This window comes from Equus asinus, chromosome 4, assembly GCF_041296235.1.
Source record: "Equus asinus isolate D_3611 breed Donkey chromosome 4, EquAss-T2T_v2, whole genome shotgun sequence".
NCBI classification, from domain to species: Eukaryota; Metazoa; Chordata; class Mammalia; order Perissodactyla; family Equidae; genus Equus; species Equus asinus.
In genome coordinates, this window is record NC_091793.1 from 23,840,785 (window position 1) to 23,861,009 (window position 20,225).

A 20,225-nucleotide genomic window follows, 5' to 3' on the forward strand; every position below is an offset into this window, starting at 1 on the left:
CCCCAGGCCTTGCCCCCTCCATCCTCTGCACAGGAAGTGGGCTGGCCCTGGGGTTTAGTCTTTGCTGGCCCCATCAGCCGGCTGCTACCTGGGCCGCCAGTGCCGGGGCAGGGCCCTGGGGAGATGGCTGAGGTCCCAGCAGCCGACAGAACCGGAGAGAGCACGCCGCAGCCCCATGTCTCAGCCAGGTGATGCCCCGCCTTGCCCTCACCCTGCCCCTGCTCGTTCCCGGGTCCCCGGGCTTCCCTCCTGGCCCCTGCCACCAGCCAGGGACCTGGAAGTGAAGGTCCTGGGGACAACTTTCAGCTCTGACTCAGATCCCCCAGGAGCTTCTGCCTGAACTTCCATCTCCCAGCCCTCCCCCCAGCCTTCTCTGAGACCCCCAAGGAGGAGGCAGGCCCTGCTCTCAGGGCTTCTGGCTTGAGAAGAAGCTGGTACCGGGTCCTAGGCTGCCCTCCCTCCCAGCCCACCCTAGGGAGGCTGGGGGCTGCTCTGGGATGAGGTGTTTCCCGGACCCTGTGCTGGGCCCCCCAACCAAGAGGCAGAGGGTAAGGAGGGGAGAGGACTGGGTGGGAGAAGGCCAGCTGAGCCTCAGATGGACTAGGTGCCCAGAGAGGGCACTGGGATGTGGGCCCACAGCGGGGAGGCACCCCCGTGTCAGGTGCTCCTAGGAGGCTTGTGGGCTGAGGAAGGAGACTTGGCTATGAAGTAGGGTGTGCTGGCAGTCTCTGGGAGCCTTGGGCCAGAGGCCAGACCCCTGGGTTCAGGTCCGGATTTGTCACTCACCTGCCTGTGTGACTGGGCAGGTCACTGTTGGAAGGGATGGGGCTCCATCCCTGGGGCTCCCTGGGGAGCGTGCTCTCTCTCTTCTCCTGGGGGCCGAGGTCTCCCCCTGTTCACTGTGTCTGGAGCACTGTGGGAATGGGGACAGAGCCATGCCCAAGGGTCCCCTTCGTTCTCCCGCGCCAGGATCCCACACCCAGCTGGAGAGATGCCCCCGGGTTAAACAGCCGGAGGAAGCCCTGTGTGTGCATACGGAGGGGTGGCCAGAGGTCGGGGGGTGGGGAGCAGGCCCGTCCAGTTCAGAGGTCAGGTGGGACGCGTCTCCGGCTACTGAGCTCCTGCTTCATGTCCTCCCCATCCCCCACGTACCGCCGTGGACCCCCATGTCAGCCCCGGCAGGGGGCCTCAGACTGCACCGGACTGGGTTTAAACCCCAGCTCTGCCCCTCTAGCCTGGGCAGGAGGCTTACACGTGCCTCAGTCTCCTTATCTGAGAAAAGGAGTCATATTAGGACCTACTCATAGGGGCGCCGAGAGGATTAAATGAGGTCGCATCTGTGAAGTGCTAATGACAGTGCCGGACACAGAGGGAGACTGAGTATTAGTCACCACCAGCTTTACCATCAGCACCGTCACCATCAGCATCAACATCATCAGTGCCAGCATTATCTTCATCTTCTTCTTTTAACTTGAAATCAGGTGATCTGGGCTTGAGTCCAGCCCCTCAGGCAGCTCTGAGCTTCAGTCTTGGCATCTGTCACATGGGGATGGTGACGCCCACCTCCCAGGGTTGTGGTGGGGATCTGATGAGTCAGTGAGTACGAACGGTGTTGCAGTCGTGAGGGGCAGGGTGCATGGGTGTGCGTGAGAACCCAGGATGGAGGGTGCCTGGGACTCGGGTCCCACTGGCCCTCCCTAAGGCTGGGCTTCTTCCTTGCTCTGGGGCTTTAACCTCCCCGAGACTGTTTCCTCCTTTGCAGAAAGGTGCAGGCTCAGGCTAGGAGCCCCCCAGCCCCACCCCTCGGGCTCCCTCCTCGCCTTGGCCCATGCAGTCGCTCTCCTGGTCCACTGCTGCGCCCTCTCTGCCATGGGCGCTGGGGCTCATTTCAGACAGTGCTGCTTCACAGACAGGGGCTGTGGTTTGGCCCTGACTGTCCTGCGATCTGGCAGGCCTTTGCCCCCATCCGCCTCCTCTCACCCTGAGGCCCTGTGCCAGGTCTGGTCCTGGGCATGGGGTCACCTTGCTGGCTGGTGCCTGGCCCCAGACAACCCCCCCCCAGGGGATCGACAGTGCCCGTGCCCCAGAATCAAATAAGGGGCATGGTGGGGGGGCTTGCTGGGGGCCCCTTTGCTGGGCTCTGCACCCTTTGGGGTCCCAACCCTGTGCCCTGTGCTGTTGGGGGGGGTCCCAGCCCCGCCCCGAGGAGCTCACCCTCTTGTGGGCACAGTGGGCTGATCAAGGAGGAGCCCACGGGTACCTCTCTGGGCTCCCTCCCACACCCAGGCCATACGCCCGCCAGTTGGCCTGTGGCCTGCTGGGCCCTGACTCCCCAGGGCAGGGAGGCTGTGGGCCTTCCCTCTGGGACCAGTGCCTGGGGCAGGGTCTGCGCAGGGCGGACAACATGAGAGAACAGGGCTTGGGGTGGAGCCTGGGGATGGAATCTCTCTCTGCCTTTCCTGCACGGTGACCCTAGGCAGGTTAATGACTGGATCCTGCCGGTCCTCATCTGAGTGAGGGGATAATACACACGTCCCACCCCCGAGCTGCGGGGCGTGTCAGCCGAGCCAGGGCATGTAGAGCACTCGGCACGGTGTGGCGCTCGGCATGGCGTGCGCGCTCACACGCACTGTGAGTACTGTCGTGGGGCTGTCAGCACCTGTTTATCGATGGTGTGAGTGGGCTCGGTGGGTGGGAAGATGCAGTCGGAGAAGCTACAGGAGGGAGGGCCCCTGCCTGGGCCCCAGGCAGTCTGCCCTGGCTCAGATTCCACATCTGCCTCTTGTCAGCTGTGTGACCTTGGGTAATTTGCTTCATCTCTCTCTGCTTCAGTTTCCTCATCTGAAAGTGGGGATAATGAGTATGTGCAGTAGACGCTCTTATTGCTGTGTTTAGAGTTTAACACAGAGCCTGGCCTATGGGAACCTCTTGACCATTGGTTCGGTGTGGTTAAGGGGCGGTGGGGCAGAAGGGAGCTGGGCTCTCATTCTAGCTCCTCCGTGCTGGCCTCCCTATGTGAACTTAAGCACATCTTTCCTCTTTCTTCTGGACCTGTTTCCCCAACTTTTGAACAAGAGTTCGGGCTCACTCAGAGAGCCCTTTTGGCTCTGACGACGCATGGGTCCGTGAATCTCTGAAGAAAGGAAATGAGTGTGTGGGGGGCAGAGGGACCAGCAGGTGCAAAGGCCCTGAGACTGGACTCTTGTATGGCGGACAGCAGACCAGCACACCCTGAGAGGAGAGGGACAGGGGTGGATGTTCACCTGCGCTCTCTCTCCCTTTGCGTCCCTCCAGGGCTCCCTTCTCCAGCTCCCACCCGTGGATGTGATGGCGGCTCCTGCTCTGTCCTGGTGTCTGTCCCTCCTTGTCCTCCTCCTGCCCCTGGCCATCCCTCAGGCATCCACAGTGGTGAACGGTGAGGACCCTGGCCTCTGGACAGCTGTGCTTTCCCTAGGGGAAGAGGCCAACACCCTTCTAGAACCCCTTTCTAGACCCCTTTCTGGACCTCTGCTTCTTGGCAGAAGATCCATCAGCAGGGGCAGGAGGCAGGGAGAGAGAGACATCCACCTTCCCCCTTGGCCCTCGGTCCTGCCCTCACTGCACCCATGTGCCTCTCCAAACCACAGGAGGACACTGGCTTGTGTCCCTGCCCTGCCCCGGCCTGCCTATGGGCCCTCACGGGCTCTGGGGCTCAGTTTATCCTCTCTGAAATGGGTCCGCCCGCCCCTTCTCTGCCCACCATAACTGTTGCCCACCTCCCCATCTGGTAGGTGAGGGTGCCAGGAGCAGGGGTGAGGGCTGGGGGCGCCCTGCAGCCAGCCACTCATGCCCCGTCCCACCGGCAGACACCTCCAAACTCACATGCTTCTACAACTCGAAAGCCAACATCTCCTGCGTCTGGAGCCGGGATGACGGACTGCAGGCTGCATCCTGCCACATCCACGCCAAGTCGGATAAACGGTGAGCACGGGGTTGGCGGGCGGGGCTGCAGGGTCTCAGGACGGTGGGGTCTTGTCCCTGGCTTTTAGACCCTTGGAGTCCTGACTCTCCGACTCCAAGAACCCTGCCCTTGGAGAATCTCGGAGCAATAGGACCCCCAGATCTTGGAATCGCATGGGTCTGGAACAATTTGGGAGTCAGATATTCAGACTCCTGGAAGCAGGGTGGGAGTGGGGTTCGGACGTCCAGATGGCAGCGGAGGGGCTGGAGACAAGCTGGGCAAGGTGGTTTGGGACCATTGGGCTGCACACCTGCTAGGCAGAGGCTGGACTCGACTTTAGAGGCCAGAGGGGAAGAGAGAGGACTCCCCAAGCTTTTCGAGGAAGCTGGGATTTTGAGAGACTCCTAAGGCAGCTGTGGTGACACGGGACTGGGGCGTGGTTGGGATGCCTGGGGGCTGGGAAGGAGTCAGTGAAGGGGTTGCCATGATCCAGGCATCCTCGTGGCAGCAGCATAGGTAGCATTGGCTTTTGGCCCTGGTCCCGGGGGGTGGTGATTCCATGGGGCTCCGAAGGCCCCATCAGGCCCCATGGGAAGACTCTGGAGGGCTGCAGCGGGGGAGGGCTGCAGGTCCTGACCTGGTCTGTTTCTAGAAGATTACTCTGACAAGGAGGCAGGAAAAGGTGAGGGGACACAGAGCAGGTGGGCAGGTGGAGACCAGCCTTGCTGCGTGGGGGACCATCCCGAGGGCCAGCTCTGCGGCGGGGAGGGGGGGGGGTCCCTCCTTTTCTTCTAAGAAGGTTCGTTTGTCTCGAAAGGACGTGGGAAAAATCCTGTGAGCTGCTCCCAGTGAGGTCAGCAACCTGGGCCTGTAACCTGATCCTCGGAGCCCCAAAGGTGAGGAGCCAAAGCCTAAGGGAGATGCCTGGGGGAGGGTGGGTCCGTCAACCCCCAGCGCAGCCTTTCACCGTTGCCCTAGGCTGCCTCTCGAAGGGCACATGGCCATGTCTGTGTGGGTATGCCTCACATTATTGTCCATCAAACCCTGTCTGGCAGTGGTGGGCACCAGGGATGCCCAGATCACATTTTCCAACCATCATCAGGTTATACGTGTTCTTGAAAGGCAGGAAAATGTGGAGACGGACTCATACAGTGTAGCTGACCAAGGCATGGCCAGACTGTGTGTCTATCCCCATGAGCTCTGATCCTGGCCCCACCATTTCCTAGCTGTGTGACCTTAGGCAAGTCCCTAAGCCTCTCTGTGCTTCAGTCTTCTCAACTGTAGGGTGAGAATAGTCATAGTGCCTGTCTCATAGGGTATGGAGAGCATTAAATGAGATAGTATATGTCAAATGCCTGGCAGAGTGCCCAGCACAGAGTAAGTGCACAACAGAAGATGTTAGTGGCATCTTTACAACCACAACAATAAGAGTAATAATAATAATGATAATACTATTATTATCTGGGAAAATCTGGCCCCTATAGCAACTGGAAGAAGGCTGGGGCAGGGTCCTTGGGGTGGAGAGGGAGGAGTGGTTCCCAGCTTCGGGAACTCTGATGGTCAGGTTCAAGGTTTGCTCAGAGCCTGCCCTGTGGCAGGTCAGAGGGTCTGCGCCCGGGGGTCCTGGACCCCAGAACACCAGCCTGGGCCCCGGAGCACAGATCCTAACAGGGCCTCCACCAGACCTTCCTCCCGCAGCGCTGCAGGGCTGCCCCTGCACAGGGTGGAGGCTGCCACAAGCTGCTCGCTCGCAGCCTGCCGTCAGGTGCGACTGGCCAGGCGCGGTCTCTATGGGGCCGTGGGTGCAGCAGCCCAGGCTCGACTCCGGCCTCCCCTGCTGACCAGAGGCGTGACTGTGGGCAAGTGCCTGAATGAGCCCAGACCTCGGTTTCTTGCCTGCAGGATGGGGACAGCCCGCTGTGCAATCAGCAGAGTGGTGGCTAAGGCCCCTGAGTGCTGCCCGCCCACAGAAGGTGCTCCACACTTGGACGTTTTCTTCCAGAAAAGTCAGGGCGTGGAGGTGGGGAGAGATGGCGAGGAGAGTCTTTCACACTCAAAGCTGTTACACGGGGACAGTTCCAGACCTGAGCCTTGTGGGGGCTCACCCTGTTTGCACACCTCTGGTGACAGGGAGCTCCCTCCCTCCCAAGGCCGCTCACTTCACTTTAGATCAGGGGTTGGCAAACTGCTACGGCTCACGGGCCAAACCCAGCCTGCTGTCTGTTAGGTAAATAAAGTTTTAGTGGCGTGCAGCCACGCCCATTCTCTCTGTGATGTCTAGGGCTGTCTTCACAGACCAGATGGCCCGCAAAGCCAAAATCTTTGCTCTCTGATCCTTTACAAAAGTTTGCCGACCCCGCCTGAGATGGTGGGGCATGTGGAGGGGCCCACCTTTGTTGCAGGCTGGGTCTCCCCTCCTGTCCCCCCCGTCCTCATCCCGCCGGCCTCCCGCTCCCCCACCCCAGCTGCTGGCAGTTGTGACCCGGCCCTCCTTCCCCTGCAGGCTCAGAAGCTGACCTCCGCGGACACCGTCACCCTGAGCGTGAGGTGCTATGAGGGGGAGAATAGGAGCACGGTGCTGACCCAGGACTTTAAGCCCTTCGAGAACCGTGAGTGCCGACTCCAGGGGGCCCCTCCCTTCTTGGCGTCCCCTCTGGGGTCCTCCCTGCTCCAGTCTCTCTCTACACCCGCATCTGACCTCTCACTGCCCACAGCCTGCAGGGTGAGGTCCTGGTTCCACACCCTGCCATTCAAGGCCCCTCAGCATTGGCTCTGGCTTCCCTCTTTGGCACTCCTCTCCTGTGGCCTATATTCATGCCATAACCAAAGCCGGCCCTCCAAACTCAACTTGCCCGCCATACCTCTGAGCCCTTGCACATGCTGGTCTCACCACCTGGAAGGCTCTTCCCATCTAGAAAATTCCCTACTCACCCTTCAAGGCTCAGTGAAGAGTCACCTCCTCCAGGAGGCCTTCCCAGACTCTCCCAAACCTTTGAGCCTCCTTTCAGGGTGTTTATTTCTTGAGTCGCCACTGCTTGATTATGGGACTGTCTCCCTCACTGGGCTGTGAGCTCCCTGAGGGCAGAATCTCTGTCATCCCTATGTCTCTACTCTGAGTCCCCAGCACCAGGCCTGATCTGGGCAGTGCTCTGGGAAGGTTTGTTGAATGACTGAGTGCCCAGTCCAACCCCATCCCTTGCCCGCTTCCTCCTAGACCTTCCAGGCCACCTCTAGGGAAGAGCTGGGGTGGAGGGTGAGATCCAGGCAGGGTTCTGGACGCAGCGCTGCCTTAACCAAGTGTGATCAGACTGGCAGATCATTTCACATGGCTGCGCCTCAGTTTCCCCATCTGTACAGAGGGGGTAATCAGTTACCTGCTGCTCATGGTTGCTGGAAGGAGTCTGTGATCCAAGACGCAGAAACTGCTTCCCGCGTGCTTGGCAAACATTCGCTTATCATGGCGTGTGTAGCTCTATGAGCCTCAGAATTATAAAAACTGAGATCAGTTTAACTTGAGAATCACAAAACAAGATTAATGGGATTAAGTGAAATGAAGTTAAACGAATGAGAAGATGCCTGCAAAACTCAGACAGATTCTGAGTGCAGAGAAAGGCGGCCTTGCTCCCTTCCTTCCCCAGATAGTTAATCAAGCGTCTGGACGTGCCAGATGACGTCCCAGGCCCCAGGGAGGCATCAGAGAGCAAAGTCCCCACCTTCAGCAGGCGCCCAGGCCGGTGGGGGCACAGAAAATGAATAAAGGACCAAAAATAGATATTTAATATGTCAGGTGTGATAGGTGCTGGGAAGAAACATAAGACAGGTGAGGGGACGGAGGGTGGTGGCCGGAGAAGGCTTCTTGGAACAGGTGATATTCCCACACCAGGAGGGAAGGACGACAGGTACGGAGGTGGAGGAGGGAGCGCGCCTCGCTTTCTCCTCTCAGCATCATGACGTGGCGTCCCCCAAGCTTGCTCTCCCGTCCTCTCTCCTGCCTCCAGTTCGCCTGATGGCCCCCGACTCCTTCCACGTTGTCCACGTGGAGACCCACAGATGCAACATAAGCTGGAGCGTCTCTCAGTGTTCCCACTACATTGAGAAATACCTGGAGTTCGAGGCCCGGATGAGGTCCCCGGGCCACAGCTGGGAGGTGAGTCCATGGGCCAGGCCTGACCTGCCCTGACTCCTCCTTCCTGTCCTGATCGCCCCATCCGCCCTTCATCTCAGCAAAGCCAGCAGCCCCCATTGGTCCACTGTACTGCCTGCTCCTGCCTCCCCCTCCTTCCACGTGCCCCCTGACAATCAGGTGGTGGCAGCTGCCAGGCTGGCACCAGGTGAGGTTTACACAGCCAAGAGGTAGGCGGCTGCCCTCTCTGTGAGATTTCAGAGGCCTGGGGAAGCCATCTTTCCACTCTTCAAATCCAGCATGGTCCACGTCCACAGGGGTCTGTCACCTACTCGTTCACTTCCCCAGTCATTTATTCGCTCGCTCGCTCACTCAGCAAACATTTACTGAGTACCTACTATGTGCTGCATACCGGAGAGTGAGTGGAAGGTGAGACTGACAAGCTTCCTGCTCCCGGGGCGCTCACATGGCAGGCGTGGGGCAGACCGTCAGCACAGGAACAGGAGACCATGGCTATTAAGTGCTATCAAGACAATTAATGGGATGAGCATTTGAGAGGGACTGGCACAGGCTACTCCAGACTCAAGTGACCAGAGAAGACTGCTCTGAGATCTGAGCGTCAAGAAGGAGCTGGCCCTGCAAAGGTCTGGGGAGGGTTTTCCAGCAGTTGGTGCAAAGGCAAGACGCTGTTTGTGCATCTGGGGAACCGGAAAAAAGCAACAAGAGGGATCCAGAGTGGGGAGAGGTCTGTGGGAAAATCCCTCTTTCGGGTGGTGTGGTGCACAGACTGTGGCAGAGCCGCGTGGACGCAGAGACCACCTGCAGGCCTTCGAGGCTGTGGCCCTCAGACCTGGAGGGGGAGCCAGCTGATCGGCTGATAGCTTTGGATGTGCGCGATGAGTGGGAAGAGGGGTTTAGGATGACTCTGGGCTTGGGGGCCCCAGCAACTGAGTGGTCAGTTTCATAGGATGGGGGGCAGAGGAAGGGGTGGCTGGAGGGGAGAAAGGAAGGTGCTGCCTTGCTCAGCCTCCGCCCAGCCCTGCCATGGGAGGTGAGGCGGGTGGTGGGGCCCCTCTGCTCTGACAGCCCTGTTTCTGCCCCAGGAGGCCGCCCTGCTGACCCTCCATCAGAACCAGCAGTGGATCTGCCTGGAGACACTGGCTCCAGACACCCCGTATGAGCTTCAGGTGCGAGTGAGGCCCCAGCTGGACAATCTCGAGGCTTGGAGCCCCTGGAGCCCCTGGAGCCAGCCCCTGGCCTTCAGGACCAGGCCTGCAGGTACTGTGGGCAGCAGGGGCGGGGACGGATCTGGGGCAGGGCGGTGTGGCTGGGGTGTGGCTCTGGGGGGGCTGCGGGGGAGGCCCGGGGATGGGGGTACGGTGCTCAGCCCATTCACAGTCACCGGTCACTTGATGTGTCACTTGATGTGGCCCTGCAGGGTGGGCCTAATTGTGCCCATTTCACAGATGGAAACAGGGCTCAGTGAGGGGCTGGCCTTGCCTATGGCCTTGTGAGTTAGTGGGGAGACCAGAAAGGCTCTTTTCACTTGCTCCACCCTGAAACCTCAAACTCCTGGTTTCTGCCACGGTCTGGGGCAGGGTGCTTTCACCTCTTGGCCTCAGTTTCCTCATCTGTGGAATGGGTACCATGATACTGAGGCAGGGCTGCTGTGATGAAGGCATGCGATGCCCCTTGTCAGCCTGGCCCATAGCGTGTCTGCTGGACAAGCAGGGACCCTGTGAAGGGTCAGAGGGCAGCCTGTCCCTCAGCACCAGGTCGGGGGCCGCGGATGCTGGAGTGATGGGGTCAGTGGGGGCACCTGTCTGACCCCTCTTCCTGCTTCTCCTCTCGCCCCTGGGCAGCCCCCGAGAAGGAGACCCTGCCCGTTTCTTGGTGGGGCCACACCCTTGTGGGCCTCACTGGCGGCAGCTTAGGCTTCATCTTCTTGGTCTACCTGCTGGTCAACTGCCGGTACATCGGGCTGTGGTAAGAGCGCTCCCCTCCCGTCCGTCACATTCTTGTCTGATCCACGCACACCCCTGGGCGGGTCTGGTTCCCGGCTGAGCCCCCTGCTCTGGCACACCCGTGCTCCTCTGCCCTCCCGTGAGCCCTCCCGCCTCACACCCGGCCTGTCCCTGTGACCCACCCCCAAAGACGGAACCCATGGAACCAGCCTGAGGGGAGGGGCGAGGGAGAGCCCATGGGGGCCCTGTCCCCAGCATTACTCTCAGGACTCGGGTGCGTGTGTCCACGTGCCAGCCGTCTGTGTGTGTCGGTCCTCTCGGTTCTGTTTAGGTCTGGGCGATCATTCATTCACCCCTTTCTTTACTGAGTCCCGGCACAGAGCCGGGGGGACCCCGAGTGCTGGGAGCACAGGGCCAGCCCCGTGCCTGGGTCCCCTCCTCAGGGAGCTCGCAGTCCAGTGGGGGAAGGCAGATACTATTAGTCATATGTGTATCTAACGACACGCTGTCATTGGGATAGTGAAGGAAGCAAATGGATGGATGGGAAGCAGACAATGTGGAGTGGAATCCTGTCTGAGGGGTGGCTGGGGGCGGCTTCCCTGAGAAAGACATGATTCTGTTGAAATCTGAAGGAGGAGTGAACCAGGTGGAGTGGAGGGGATGGGGAGCACATCCCAGGCGGAGAAAACAGCCTGTGCAAAGGCCCTGGGTGGGAAGAAGGGAGGAGCATCCCAGGAACTGAGAATGCAGGGAGGCGGGTGTGGCTAGAGACCAGGAGGCAGCAGGGGAGAGGGCTGACCTGAGCCTGGACATGTGGGTGGCAGCCAAGCTTTATGGGGCCCTGAGGCTGTGGTGTACATCCTGAGGTGGATGCACACAGATACTGGGGCACTCAGCTTGGCCAACAGAACATGGGCTAGAATTCAGTCCCCACTCACCACCTGTCCCCAAACTCGGTGCCCTTGGGCAGTGCTCAACCTGAACCACTATCCATGGCAGCCCTGACTGGGAGGCCCACAATCTGGCCTCTCTCCTACCTCCCTCCTCCTGGTTCACTCTGCTCCAGCCATCTTCATCCGTAACCCCTCTAGCTCATGAGGTCTCCCACTCTCATATCCTTCTCTTGCACAGCACCTGCTCTTTGTCTCTGCAGAATGAATGGTCATGTTGCACACTTGGTTCGAGTCTGACTCCTCATTACAATGTCAGCTCCTTGAGTGCAGGGACCTTCTCCATCAGCCATTCTTGTGTCCCCAGCACAGTACCTTCCCTTAGTCGGCATTCAATTAGTGTTGACCGAATAAATGAACATCTGTGGGGTGGCTCCGCGCCCTGCCATCAGAGCTAGGGGGCTGCCGGCAGGACCCCTTGGCCCCTTCCCTGCTCACCTCCTTCCCTCCCTGCCTCCCCCTGTCCAGGCTGAAGAAGGTCCTGAAGTGCCACATCCCAGACCCCTCGGAGTTCTTTTCGCAGCTGAGCTCAGAGCACGGAGGAGACTTCCAGGTAGGAGCCTGGGGGTGGAGGACGGCAGCGGGCAGCTGGCGGGGGCTGGCTGGAGGGTGGGTGTGGTGCAAGTGGCTGGGGAGCTGGTGCAGGAATAGCAGCTTTGCCGCTGTGTGGGAGGAAACAAAACGGGAAGTGAGCAGCCTGGGGTTGCGGGGGGGCCCCTTTCCCCAGCTCTGGCACCAGTGATCTCTGTCTGAGCCAGACTGTCTGGCTTCTAATCCCGGCTCCACCACTTTCTGGCTGTGTGACCTTGGGCAAGTCATGGAACCTCTCTGTGCTCAGTTTCCTCCCCTGTAAACCGGGGAGGAGAATAGTGTTACTACGGGTATGGCCCCGGCACACAGTGAGTGCTCAGGGGGCCCTGGCTAGAATTCCTGTCACCAGGCTGTTGACAGAGTAGGACTTGCCAGGCACATGTTCTCCCCGCCAGCACCTGCATGGACCTGCTCTGCAAAAACCCGTGGGCAGGCTCCAGATCTTGTCCCAGATGCTGCCGAGTCCTCTAGTCACTTCTGGTCACAAAATCCAGATTCAATTAAAAGTACGGGCCCGTATGGTAGTAACACCCCGAGCTTCACTTCAAGTTTGGTGGTCTCCCTTCCCCCAGCCACACCCGCTTCAGGAAGGAAGCTTCGAGGGGGAGAGGGGCGTGGTGGGCTGCCACTACCTCCCCACCCCTAGTCCAGGCTGCCAAGACCTGCGGGGTGAGGTGGGGGCCGGAGGGAGGTCAGGAGGAGCGCTGAGGGGCTGGAAAGCCATCCTGGACCAGAGCTGTCATGAGCTGGCTTTGGAGTTCTTTCTCAGGGCTGATCAGAGCCCCTTCTGGAATTCTCTGGAAAAGTCCCAAGACTGGGGATATCTTACCTACAGTACTCTTGATGTAGGGGAGTGTATCGCCTTAAAATTCCTCCTTCAGCCGTAAAGGTAGTGAGCTCCCCACCAACAGAGGTATTCAAGCAGGCCTTGGCGGACTGTGTGTCAGAAGGGATTCCTGTGTTGGAGCTGGTTGGAGGCTGGACTGGATGCATCCTCAGTCCTCTCCCAGCTTGAAGTCCTTCTGATTCTATGGCCTAGGACATTCTGAAGTGGGAGTGGGGTCCTTCATGGAGAGCTGCAAACCACTCCATCCTCCCATGAGGTCATCCCTGGGTCTGGATGCCTGGCTCAGGCCCAGTGTGTGGCGGGGGGTATCCCGAGAAGGCTTTGGGGACGCACAATGTGGCTGGGGGCTGGGGGTGGCCAAGAGGGACCCAGCCCTCTCCTCTGCATCTGGCTGAGGCCTGCTCCCCCCTCTGTCTACCCCAGGGCCCCCAGCTCCAAGGCCACAAGGCCCACTACCCCATCCAGGGGACCTGGGAGTGTGTGTGTGAGTGTGCGAGTATGTGTGAACGGGGACGAGCTTCTCATTGTGCCCCCCTCCCACCCCACTTTGGGGCATGTGGACGGAGGCCCAGCCCAGGAAGTGGCTGACCACACACCCCTCTGAGCGGGGCCCAGTGAGGCCCTGGCACAGCAGCGCTGGCCACAGGCCTGGCCTCTCCTTCTGCTGCCACCCGCCTGGAACCCCTGACCCGCACCCCCTCTCTCCCGGGCTGCTGCCCTGCTCTGCCATTCCCGGTTTGCCCCGGGGCCATCTCTCTCTCTCTTTTGGCCTTTTCTCCTGCAACACAAACTCCTGGTTTGGGGGAGGGGGTAGGTTTTGTTGAGTGGTTTGCATGTGCGTGAGTGTGCGTGTGTGTAACAGCCGCTCAGCCCTGGGAACTCACTCTGGGGAGAGAGAACCGGCATGTTTCCCGCTGGTCCACTAGTTCAGCAGAAATAGATCGGCTGGAGCGTAGGGGGAGCCGAGCATGGTGCTGAGGCTCCCGGGACAGAGGGCTGTTGGGATCCTCCAAGGCACCCACCCGAGGCCCCCATCACAGCATCCCAGAGTCTGCCGGCCCCCACACTCTGCTGTGTCGTCCGCATTTTACCTGTTGCCAGGTGGTTCCACCTTCGTTTTCTTACTTGACATCTGCCTACTGGCCCACAGGGAGGAGGTCAGGAGAGACGTGGCTAGCTGTTTTGGAATTGAGGCTCAGAGAGGTGCAGTGACCTGCCCACGGCCACACAGCTCATGAATGCCAGGGCCAGGGCTGGACCCTGGTCTCCCCGCTCCTTACCGGGGCTCTCTGGACACCCCAGAAACTGCGAAGTGCTCTGCTGGGCACTTTCCTCTCTCTGTGGAGGGAGCGTGCGGGAGGGGGGTGCTGCAAGGTGCTGGGAGGGAGAGGTAAATGGGGGACCATCAGCTCCCCACCTGAGATGTCTCCACGGCAGTGTGAGTGGGGAGCCTGGGTCCCTGCTCTGCTGCCAGCTGGCTGTGTGATCGACGTCAGGGTGCACCCCCTCTCTGGGCCTCTGTGCTCTGAGGGACCTTTCTGCTTCCGTGTTGGTTGGCTGATTCACGCACTCCCCCTAGTCCCCACCACGCTCTGAGGATTCCGCCCTTTGCTGTGTCCCTGGTACCGAGAGCAGTGCCAGGCTCACCGTAGGTGCTCAGTAAAGACACTCATTGAACCCACACATCCCCTGGGCACCTCCTGTGAGCCAGCAAGGCCTGTGCTGGGGCTGTGAGGCAGGCACACCCCCTGGGCTGACCCAGAGGGTTCTCCAAGCCAGGGGGCTTGTTGGTGTGGAGGTATAGTCAGGGAGGGCTTCCCGGAGGGGGCAGCCCTGCGTGGATGGCTGAAGGTGGAGGAGGAGCTAGGAGTTGTGGCGGGGAGTCCGGAGGAGGGGGTGGGAGGGCAGAGCAAGCATCCCGCTCACCCTCCCGGCTCTTTCTCCCCACAGAAGTGGCTCTCCTCGCCTTTCCCCTCATCCTCCTTTAGCTCCAGCGGCCCAGCGCCCGAGATCTCCCCGCTGGAGGTGCTGGACAAGGACGCCAAGGCCACTCAGCTGCTCCTGCTGCAGCAGGACAAGGCGCCCTCGCCCCCGCGCGAGACCAGCGGCCACTCGCTGACCAGCTGCTTCACCAACCAGGGCTACTTCTTTTTCCACCTCCCGGACGCACTGGAGATCGAGGCCTGCCAGGTGTACTTCACCTACGACCCCTACGCAGAGGAGCTCGACGAGGGTGGGCCCGGGGCGCCCGAAGGGTCTCCCCTCCCAGCCCTGCTGCCTCTGCCGGGGGAGGACGATGCCTACTGCACCTTCCCCCCCGGGGAGGATCTGCTGCTCTTCTCCCCTAGTCTCCTGGGTGGCCCAAGCCCCCCAAACCCCGCCTCAGGGGGCACCAGGGCCAGTGAGGAGAAGCTGCCCCGCTCCCCGCAGGAGGAGGTGGCTGGAGACTGGGCCCCGAAGCCCCTGGGGCGTCCCCCAGCAGGAGCCCCTGGCCTGGCAGATCGCCAGCCTCCCCCGGAGCAGCCGCTGGGAGAAGCAGGAGAGGAGGTCCCTGCCCCCCGCCCCGTGGAGGGGGCCGGCTTCCCCTGGGCCAGCCCTCCCGGGCACGGCCAGGTCAGGGCCCCCGCCTCCTGCCTGACCCTGAACACGGACGCCTACCTCTCCCTCCAAGAGCTCCAGAATCAGGACCCAGCTCACTCGGTGTAGACAGACGGCCAGCGGTGGGAGGCAGGTGGCTGCCCACTGTGGCACCAGGCCTAGTGGAGGACCCTGTGTCCTTGGGGCTTGTCCACTGCTGAGACACTCAGTGTCCGGCTGCCTCTGACATCTCCACCCAGAAGGCCCCGCCCAGCCCTGCACACTCTGCCCTTCACTTCCAACCTCGATTGCCGCTCCCTGGTCCTACTGCCCGTGCCCGGCACTGCGGGGGAGGGGCGCTGGACTCCCCCGCCCCCTCAGCAGTCATGGAGCACCCGGGGCGTCCCTCCTCTCCAGCCCTGCAGCTACTCTTCAGGGAGAGTTCTCGTGGCTCTCCAGGGGTCATCGCCCAGCTGCCTCACTGGGCTTCCTGCCCCAGGCTCCCCGCCTCCCTCTCACCCCCTACAGGGCAGGCAGAGGGCTCTTTCCAAACCACGGATATGGTTATGCTGCCCCTTGTTCTAAACCAGCACCACACCTTGGCCTGGCCCTTGCCCCTCCAGCATCATGTTGGGACATTCCCTTGGGGAACCCTCTCAACGGTCCTACTGAGCCACTTGGAGCTCCCTCAAGCCCCCGGAGCCTTGCACATACTGTTCCCTGTGCCTGGGGTCCCTCTCCTCCCTCATCTAGGTGACAGTGTCACCTTCGTGTCCTTCACGTGTCAGTTCTGCTTCCACTGGAGGGGAACATTGCCTCCTTTCATGTGCTCCAACTTCAAGATTCAGAGCTGGAGGGACAAGCTCTCAGGGTCACAGAAGGGCTGGACAAAGCGGCCCTGTCCCCTCACCCCTGGGCTCTCTCAGGACCTCGGATGCTTGGCTACTGCATCCTTAACGCTGTGGCCCAAGTATGGACTCAAATCCCCCAGCAGAGTGGACGCTGGCTGGATCTTTCCATAGTGGCTTCACAGACCCATAGGGCATGCTGCTGCAAAGTACACACCTCCTGATGCTGCCACAGGGAGCGCACTCCTGGATCCCCGCCCCCCTGCAGCCCTCTCCACCTCTCACTGGAGAGGTTTCTTCCGAACACCAGCTCCAGAAGAGCAGCTCCATTCACTGAACTTGACACAGTGCCCTCGGCACCCACCTATTCCCTGGATGAATTAATGAACTATCTGGCACCACCTGGCCTGGGCTCCCTGTGCCCAAATGCTTTCACACAGGGAGCACCATCCACCTGGCAGGAGCACCCCTGGGGGCTTGATCCTTGTGAGGTTAAGACTCAGAGAGGCAGAGCCCCATGCCCACTGTGTTCCAGCATGCTGCTCCAGAAAGAGGCTTGTCCCCTCCCATGGCAGCCCTCCCCTCCCATACAGCTGGCCGCTTCCTTCTCAGTGCTCCCCACCATCCCTCCACTTCCTTTCCTTGTGTCCCTGGCACTGATCACACTTGTGATGTCTGTCACAACCTTCTTCCTTGACTAAGTCTCCGGAAGACAGGGACACCATCCCACCTAACTGAGCCCTGAGAGCACCTGGCTGCACTTATAGGCCCTGCTTGCTGCTGATTGGGTGCCTGAGGCAAGCCCACCCATAGGCTGACCAGCAGCCTATGAGGTGGCATAACACAGAAGCTCTGTCCAATCAAGGAGGCCGGGCCTGAGCTGGCCAATCAGATTTCTCTCAGTCTTGGGCATTTGAACTCAGGGAGGGAGGAAGGTCCCTGGGAGCAGTTGCACATGGAGTAGGCACCGGGAAAGGCTAGAGAGGAGCAGAGCCATGTAAGCAGAGGGCTCAGGACTCCCCAGCCAGAGTCCTGCTCCCAAGGGGGCTACTGGCCCTTTGCTCAGCATTCCTGTTTCCCTTATATCCAAAATAAACTTTCCTGAGCTTGTCTGAGTCTTGAATCGTTACCACGGAACAGCTTTATTTCCTGGTAATCTCAATTCCTGCCTCTTGCCATACGATGCCGTATGATCTGGGCCACAAGGCTCTTCAGTCCTGGCCTGAGTGTCAGCCCCGAGCTCCGTGCCCAGACCTTTGCTGTGCATCCTGGAGCAAACTAGGAACCCTTTCTGCAAGTCAGTTTCCACTTTGAAAAGTTCCGGGGAGGGTGACATTGCTCAAGCCATGGTCATTTGTGTTACGTATATTTTTAATGATCTGTGTGTACTATCTTTGTTGTTGTTTACTTAATATTTTTCTTTAAGCCAATTCACTTTAAAAAATATTTTTATTTAAAGAAAAATCTTTATATTGCTTTTGTAAATGGAAAAATGGATATTCACTATAAATAAAAGGTAACTGTAAAAAGTAAATACAATAAAACAAAATGTTTCAACTCATTGCCTGCTGGAAATCTGCTGTCTCTTAGTTTAAAGGGGAGATCAACAAGTGTTAGGAAGCTGTTGAAGACATGCCAGCACCGAATGGGGACTTCCTCCTTGAGAGAAAGCAAAAGAGTTGTAAAGGGAATATCTTTTTCACTAATAGGACTCAGATTTACCTTATTCTGTGTCACATATATATATAGATAGATATAGATATAGATTTTTTTTCAATGCCCTTGACTCTGAAAAGTCGGACCAGATCATGGATGGCAATATCTGGCATTCATAAAGCTGCACCCATGGCAGACATTGCTAATCGATTCTATCCATGCAGGGAAGACATTGCTAATTGATCACGGCCCTCCTTCCTCTGGAGCTTGGGTACAGCTTTAGATTCTGTACGCAGGTCCCAATGGATCACAGCTGGCACACAATGACATCTCTGGAACAGATAATCCCTCAGGTTCCTTCCACACAGAAACTCTTACTTTTCCAGATTCTGATTTTCCAGACGGGGAAAACTGAGGCTGAGATGCTGGAGACTGGAAAGCTGAGAGGGACCTATGAGCAGGCACGCCCAGGGAACCCAACTGCCCCACCATGTGTGACGAGAGACCTGCGCTGGCAGCGAGCAGAATAAGGGGCCACCTTACATCAGCTGAAGATGGACTGCTGGGCCAGAAGCCACAGAGTGACATGTCTGGTGTGGCTTAGAGTGTGGGCCTTGGGTGATGGGGCAAGGTGGGAGCAGCTGGCAGAGGTGGAAGGAGTGAAGGAGAGACAGGCCTGCCTGGCTCAGATTGAGGAGGAGAGGAGCAGCGCCAGCTGGGGACCAGGAAGCCTAGGGGCCCGGAGAACCGTCAGGTGCAGAGTGGGAAGCAGGAGACAGCAGAGGCAGATAGGGGGATAAGAGAAAAGGCAGGAGAGGTAGGGGGGCCTTCCAGCCTCTCAGGTCTCCAATCTCTTGAGCAGTATTCCTTCCTCCACCTCCCCAATCCCCGGGGATCTCTGCTCCCCACACCTCCCAGCTCCCACTCCGAGCAGCTTCCAGTGCCCACAGTTACCGAGAAGATTATGGTGGAAAGAGTTCATGACTAGGATGAATAACCCACCACCGTGCTCCTAATGATTGACATCCTGGATAACCTCAGAAATGATTACAAAGCACATTAAAAAGGGATAATAAAATTAATATTTATGCTCCAGACACTGTGTCAGGCACTTCCCAAGCATCATCCCTCAGTATCTGAAAGGGACCTTTGAGGCAGGGGTTATGTTCCCCGTTGTGCAGGTTAGGAAACTGAGGCTCAGGGAGGTTAGGAAAGGCAGCTGATGGTTGGGAAAGCCGGACTCAAACTCAGGGACCTTTGGGACCAGAGCTTTTGGCCCTTTGCATATACAAAGCTGCATAGGAGACAATTAGATTAATAGAAAAAAACCCAAGCAAAATTCCATTCTAAGCTTCCTGGCAACCAATTAAAAAGAAAAAAAAAGCGGACCCCATTCCACGAGTGTGACTGTGGGAGAAACCGTCCTCACCCTTGGCACCTGGCGGCATCACCTGTAGCTCGGACGTCTGCTCAGCCTCCTCCTTGGTCCACCAGCCCCCAGCCACCTGCCCCTCCCGTCTGTCCACCTCTGAGCCCTGCCAGGGTGGTCTCGCTCAGGGTCACATCTGGCCATGTCATGCCCCTGCTTACGTCCCCAGTGACTCCTTGTTGTTTTCAGGACAATGGCCGAACTCCTTAATGTGACAGTCAATGACTTGGGGGACCTCAGGCAGGTCCCATCGGCTCTCATGCCTCCGTCACCCTCTCTGTGAATGGGGGAGTCTGGATGATTCCTAAGTGCTCTGCTAGCCCTGCTAGTCTGTGGTCTCAGGCTCCCCACGGAAGGTGGCTTGTGGCTGGGACTACACATACTTTACTTCAAGACTGGGAGGGTGGGGTTGGGGATGGGATGAGGACAGGGACCACAATTCACTCCTTGACTTTGGCACTTGTTGGTCCTTGGGTTTGAAGCAGTCCTGCTGCCCAAAAAATCCATTCTCAGACTCCTACACATCCCTCAGGACCCCACTCAAGCATCCCCACTTCTGAGAGGCCCTCTGGTTCATCCCCGGTAGGGTTGATGACTTCCTCCTCTGTCCCCCTCCTAAGCTACCTTTTTTATAAACAATCTGTTGTGCTGTGGGCCAGACCCTGTGCTAGATTCTGGGGATACAGGGGTGATGGCAACGGCTGTGGAAGAAAATCAACCAGAGGCCCACCAGCACAGCCTGATTCAAAAATCCGGGGCCTGAGAAGACTCTGGAGTCTCTGACCTTGGGAAGGGGGAGGGGAACGTTTCCAGGGCTTTAGCAAGAGAGGCTCAAGCCAGAGTTGAGTGAGTTTTAGAAATAATTGGTCAAAGATGGTCTTGGAAGAGAGAGAAACTGTTCCCGCAGATTAGCAGCCACTGTTGGCAATCTCGATTTTATAACAGGTGGCGGGGGGACGGACAGCTGTGGGGACAAGGACCTGTGAGGGCCACAGGCGAAGGTTCGCGGTCCTTCAGGGTCCCTTCAAGAGCTACATTTACTGAGCACGCAGCATGCATCAGGTTCCGTTCTAAGTCCACCGTGTTGTTAATTGCCTTGATCTTTACAGCAATGCCACAAGGGAGGCGGGAGGTACTCCATTTCACAGATGAGGAAACGAAGGCACAGAGTGGTTAATGACTTGCCCAAGCCCACACAGCTAGAACAGGGTGGAGCAAGGATGTGAACCCAGGTGGTCTTCAGCACTCACAGGGCAAGCCCTTTACAGCTTTTAGGGTGTGTGCACGTCTAGCGTCTCAT

At 58.8% G+C, this 20,225-nt stretch overlaps 1 protein-coding gene and 1 long non-coding RNA gene across 4 annotated transcripts; one reads left to right on the forward strand and one right to left on the reverse strand.

The window, feature by feature from the left end:
• Positions 1 to 47: 47 nt before the first annotated feature.
• Positions 48 to 16,969, forward strand: IL2RB (interleukin 2 receptor subunit beta). Of its 3 annotated transcripts, none has more exons than XM_070506926.1 (10): positions 48 to 188; positions 3,295 to 3,415; positions 3,771 to 3,960; positions 4,758 to 4,836; positions 6,444 to 6,549; positions 7,939 to 8,087; positions 9,167 to 9,341; positions 9,926 to 10,049; positions 11,446 to 11,530; positions 14,366 to 16,969. In XM_070506926.1, the coding sequence occupies exons 2-10, from the start codon at positions 3,328 to 3,330 to the stop codon at positions 15,119 to 15,121; spliced, it is 1,752 nt and encodes a 583-aa protein (XP_070363027.1). In that variant the 5' UTR covers positions 48 to 188; positions 3,295 to 3,327; the 3' UTR covers positions 15,122 to 16,969. The 3 variants fall into 3 exon arrangements, with proteins under 3 accessions (XP_070363027.1, XP_070363028.1, XP_014706709.1); XM_070506927.1 differs by having other exon boundaries at positions 14,404 to 16,969; XM_014851223.3 differs by having other exon boundaries at positions 3,846 to 3,960.
• On the reverse strand, positions 11,177 to 13,423 carry LOC123289894 (uncharacterized). The gene is made up of 3 exons (XR_011502602.1): positions 13,300 to 13,423; positions 12,398 to 12,504; positions 11,177 to 11,639 (listed from the first exon to the last, which is right to left on the reverse strand). It is a non-coding gene; the product is annotated as an uncharacterized lncRNA (long non-coding RNA).
• Positions 16,970 to 20,225: the final 3,256 nt, after the last annotated feature.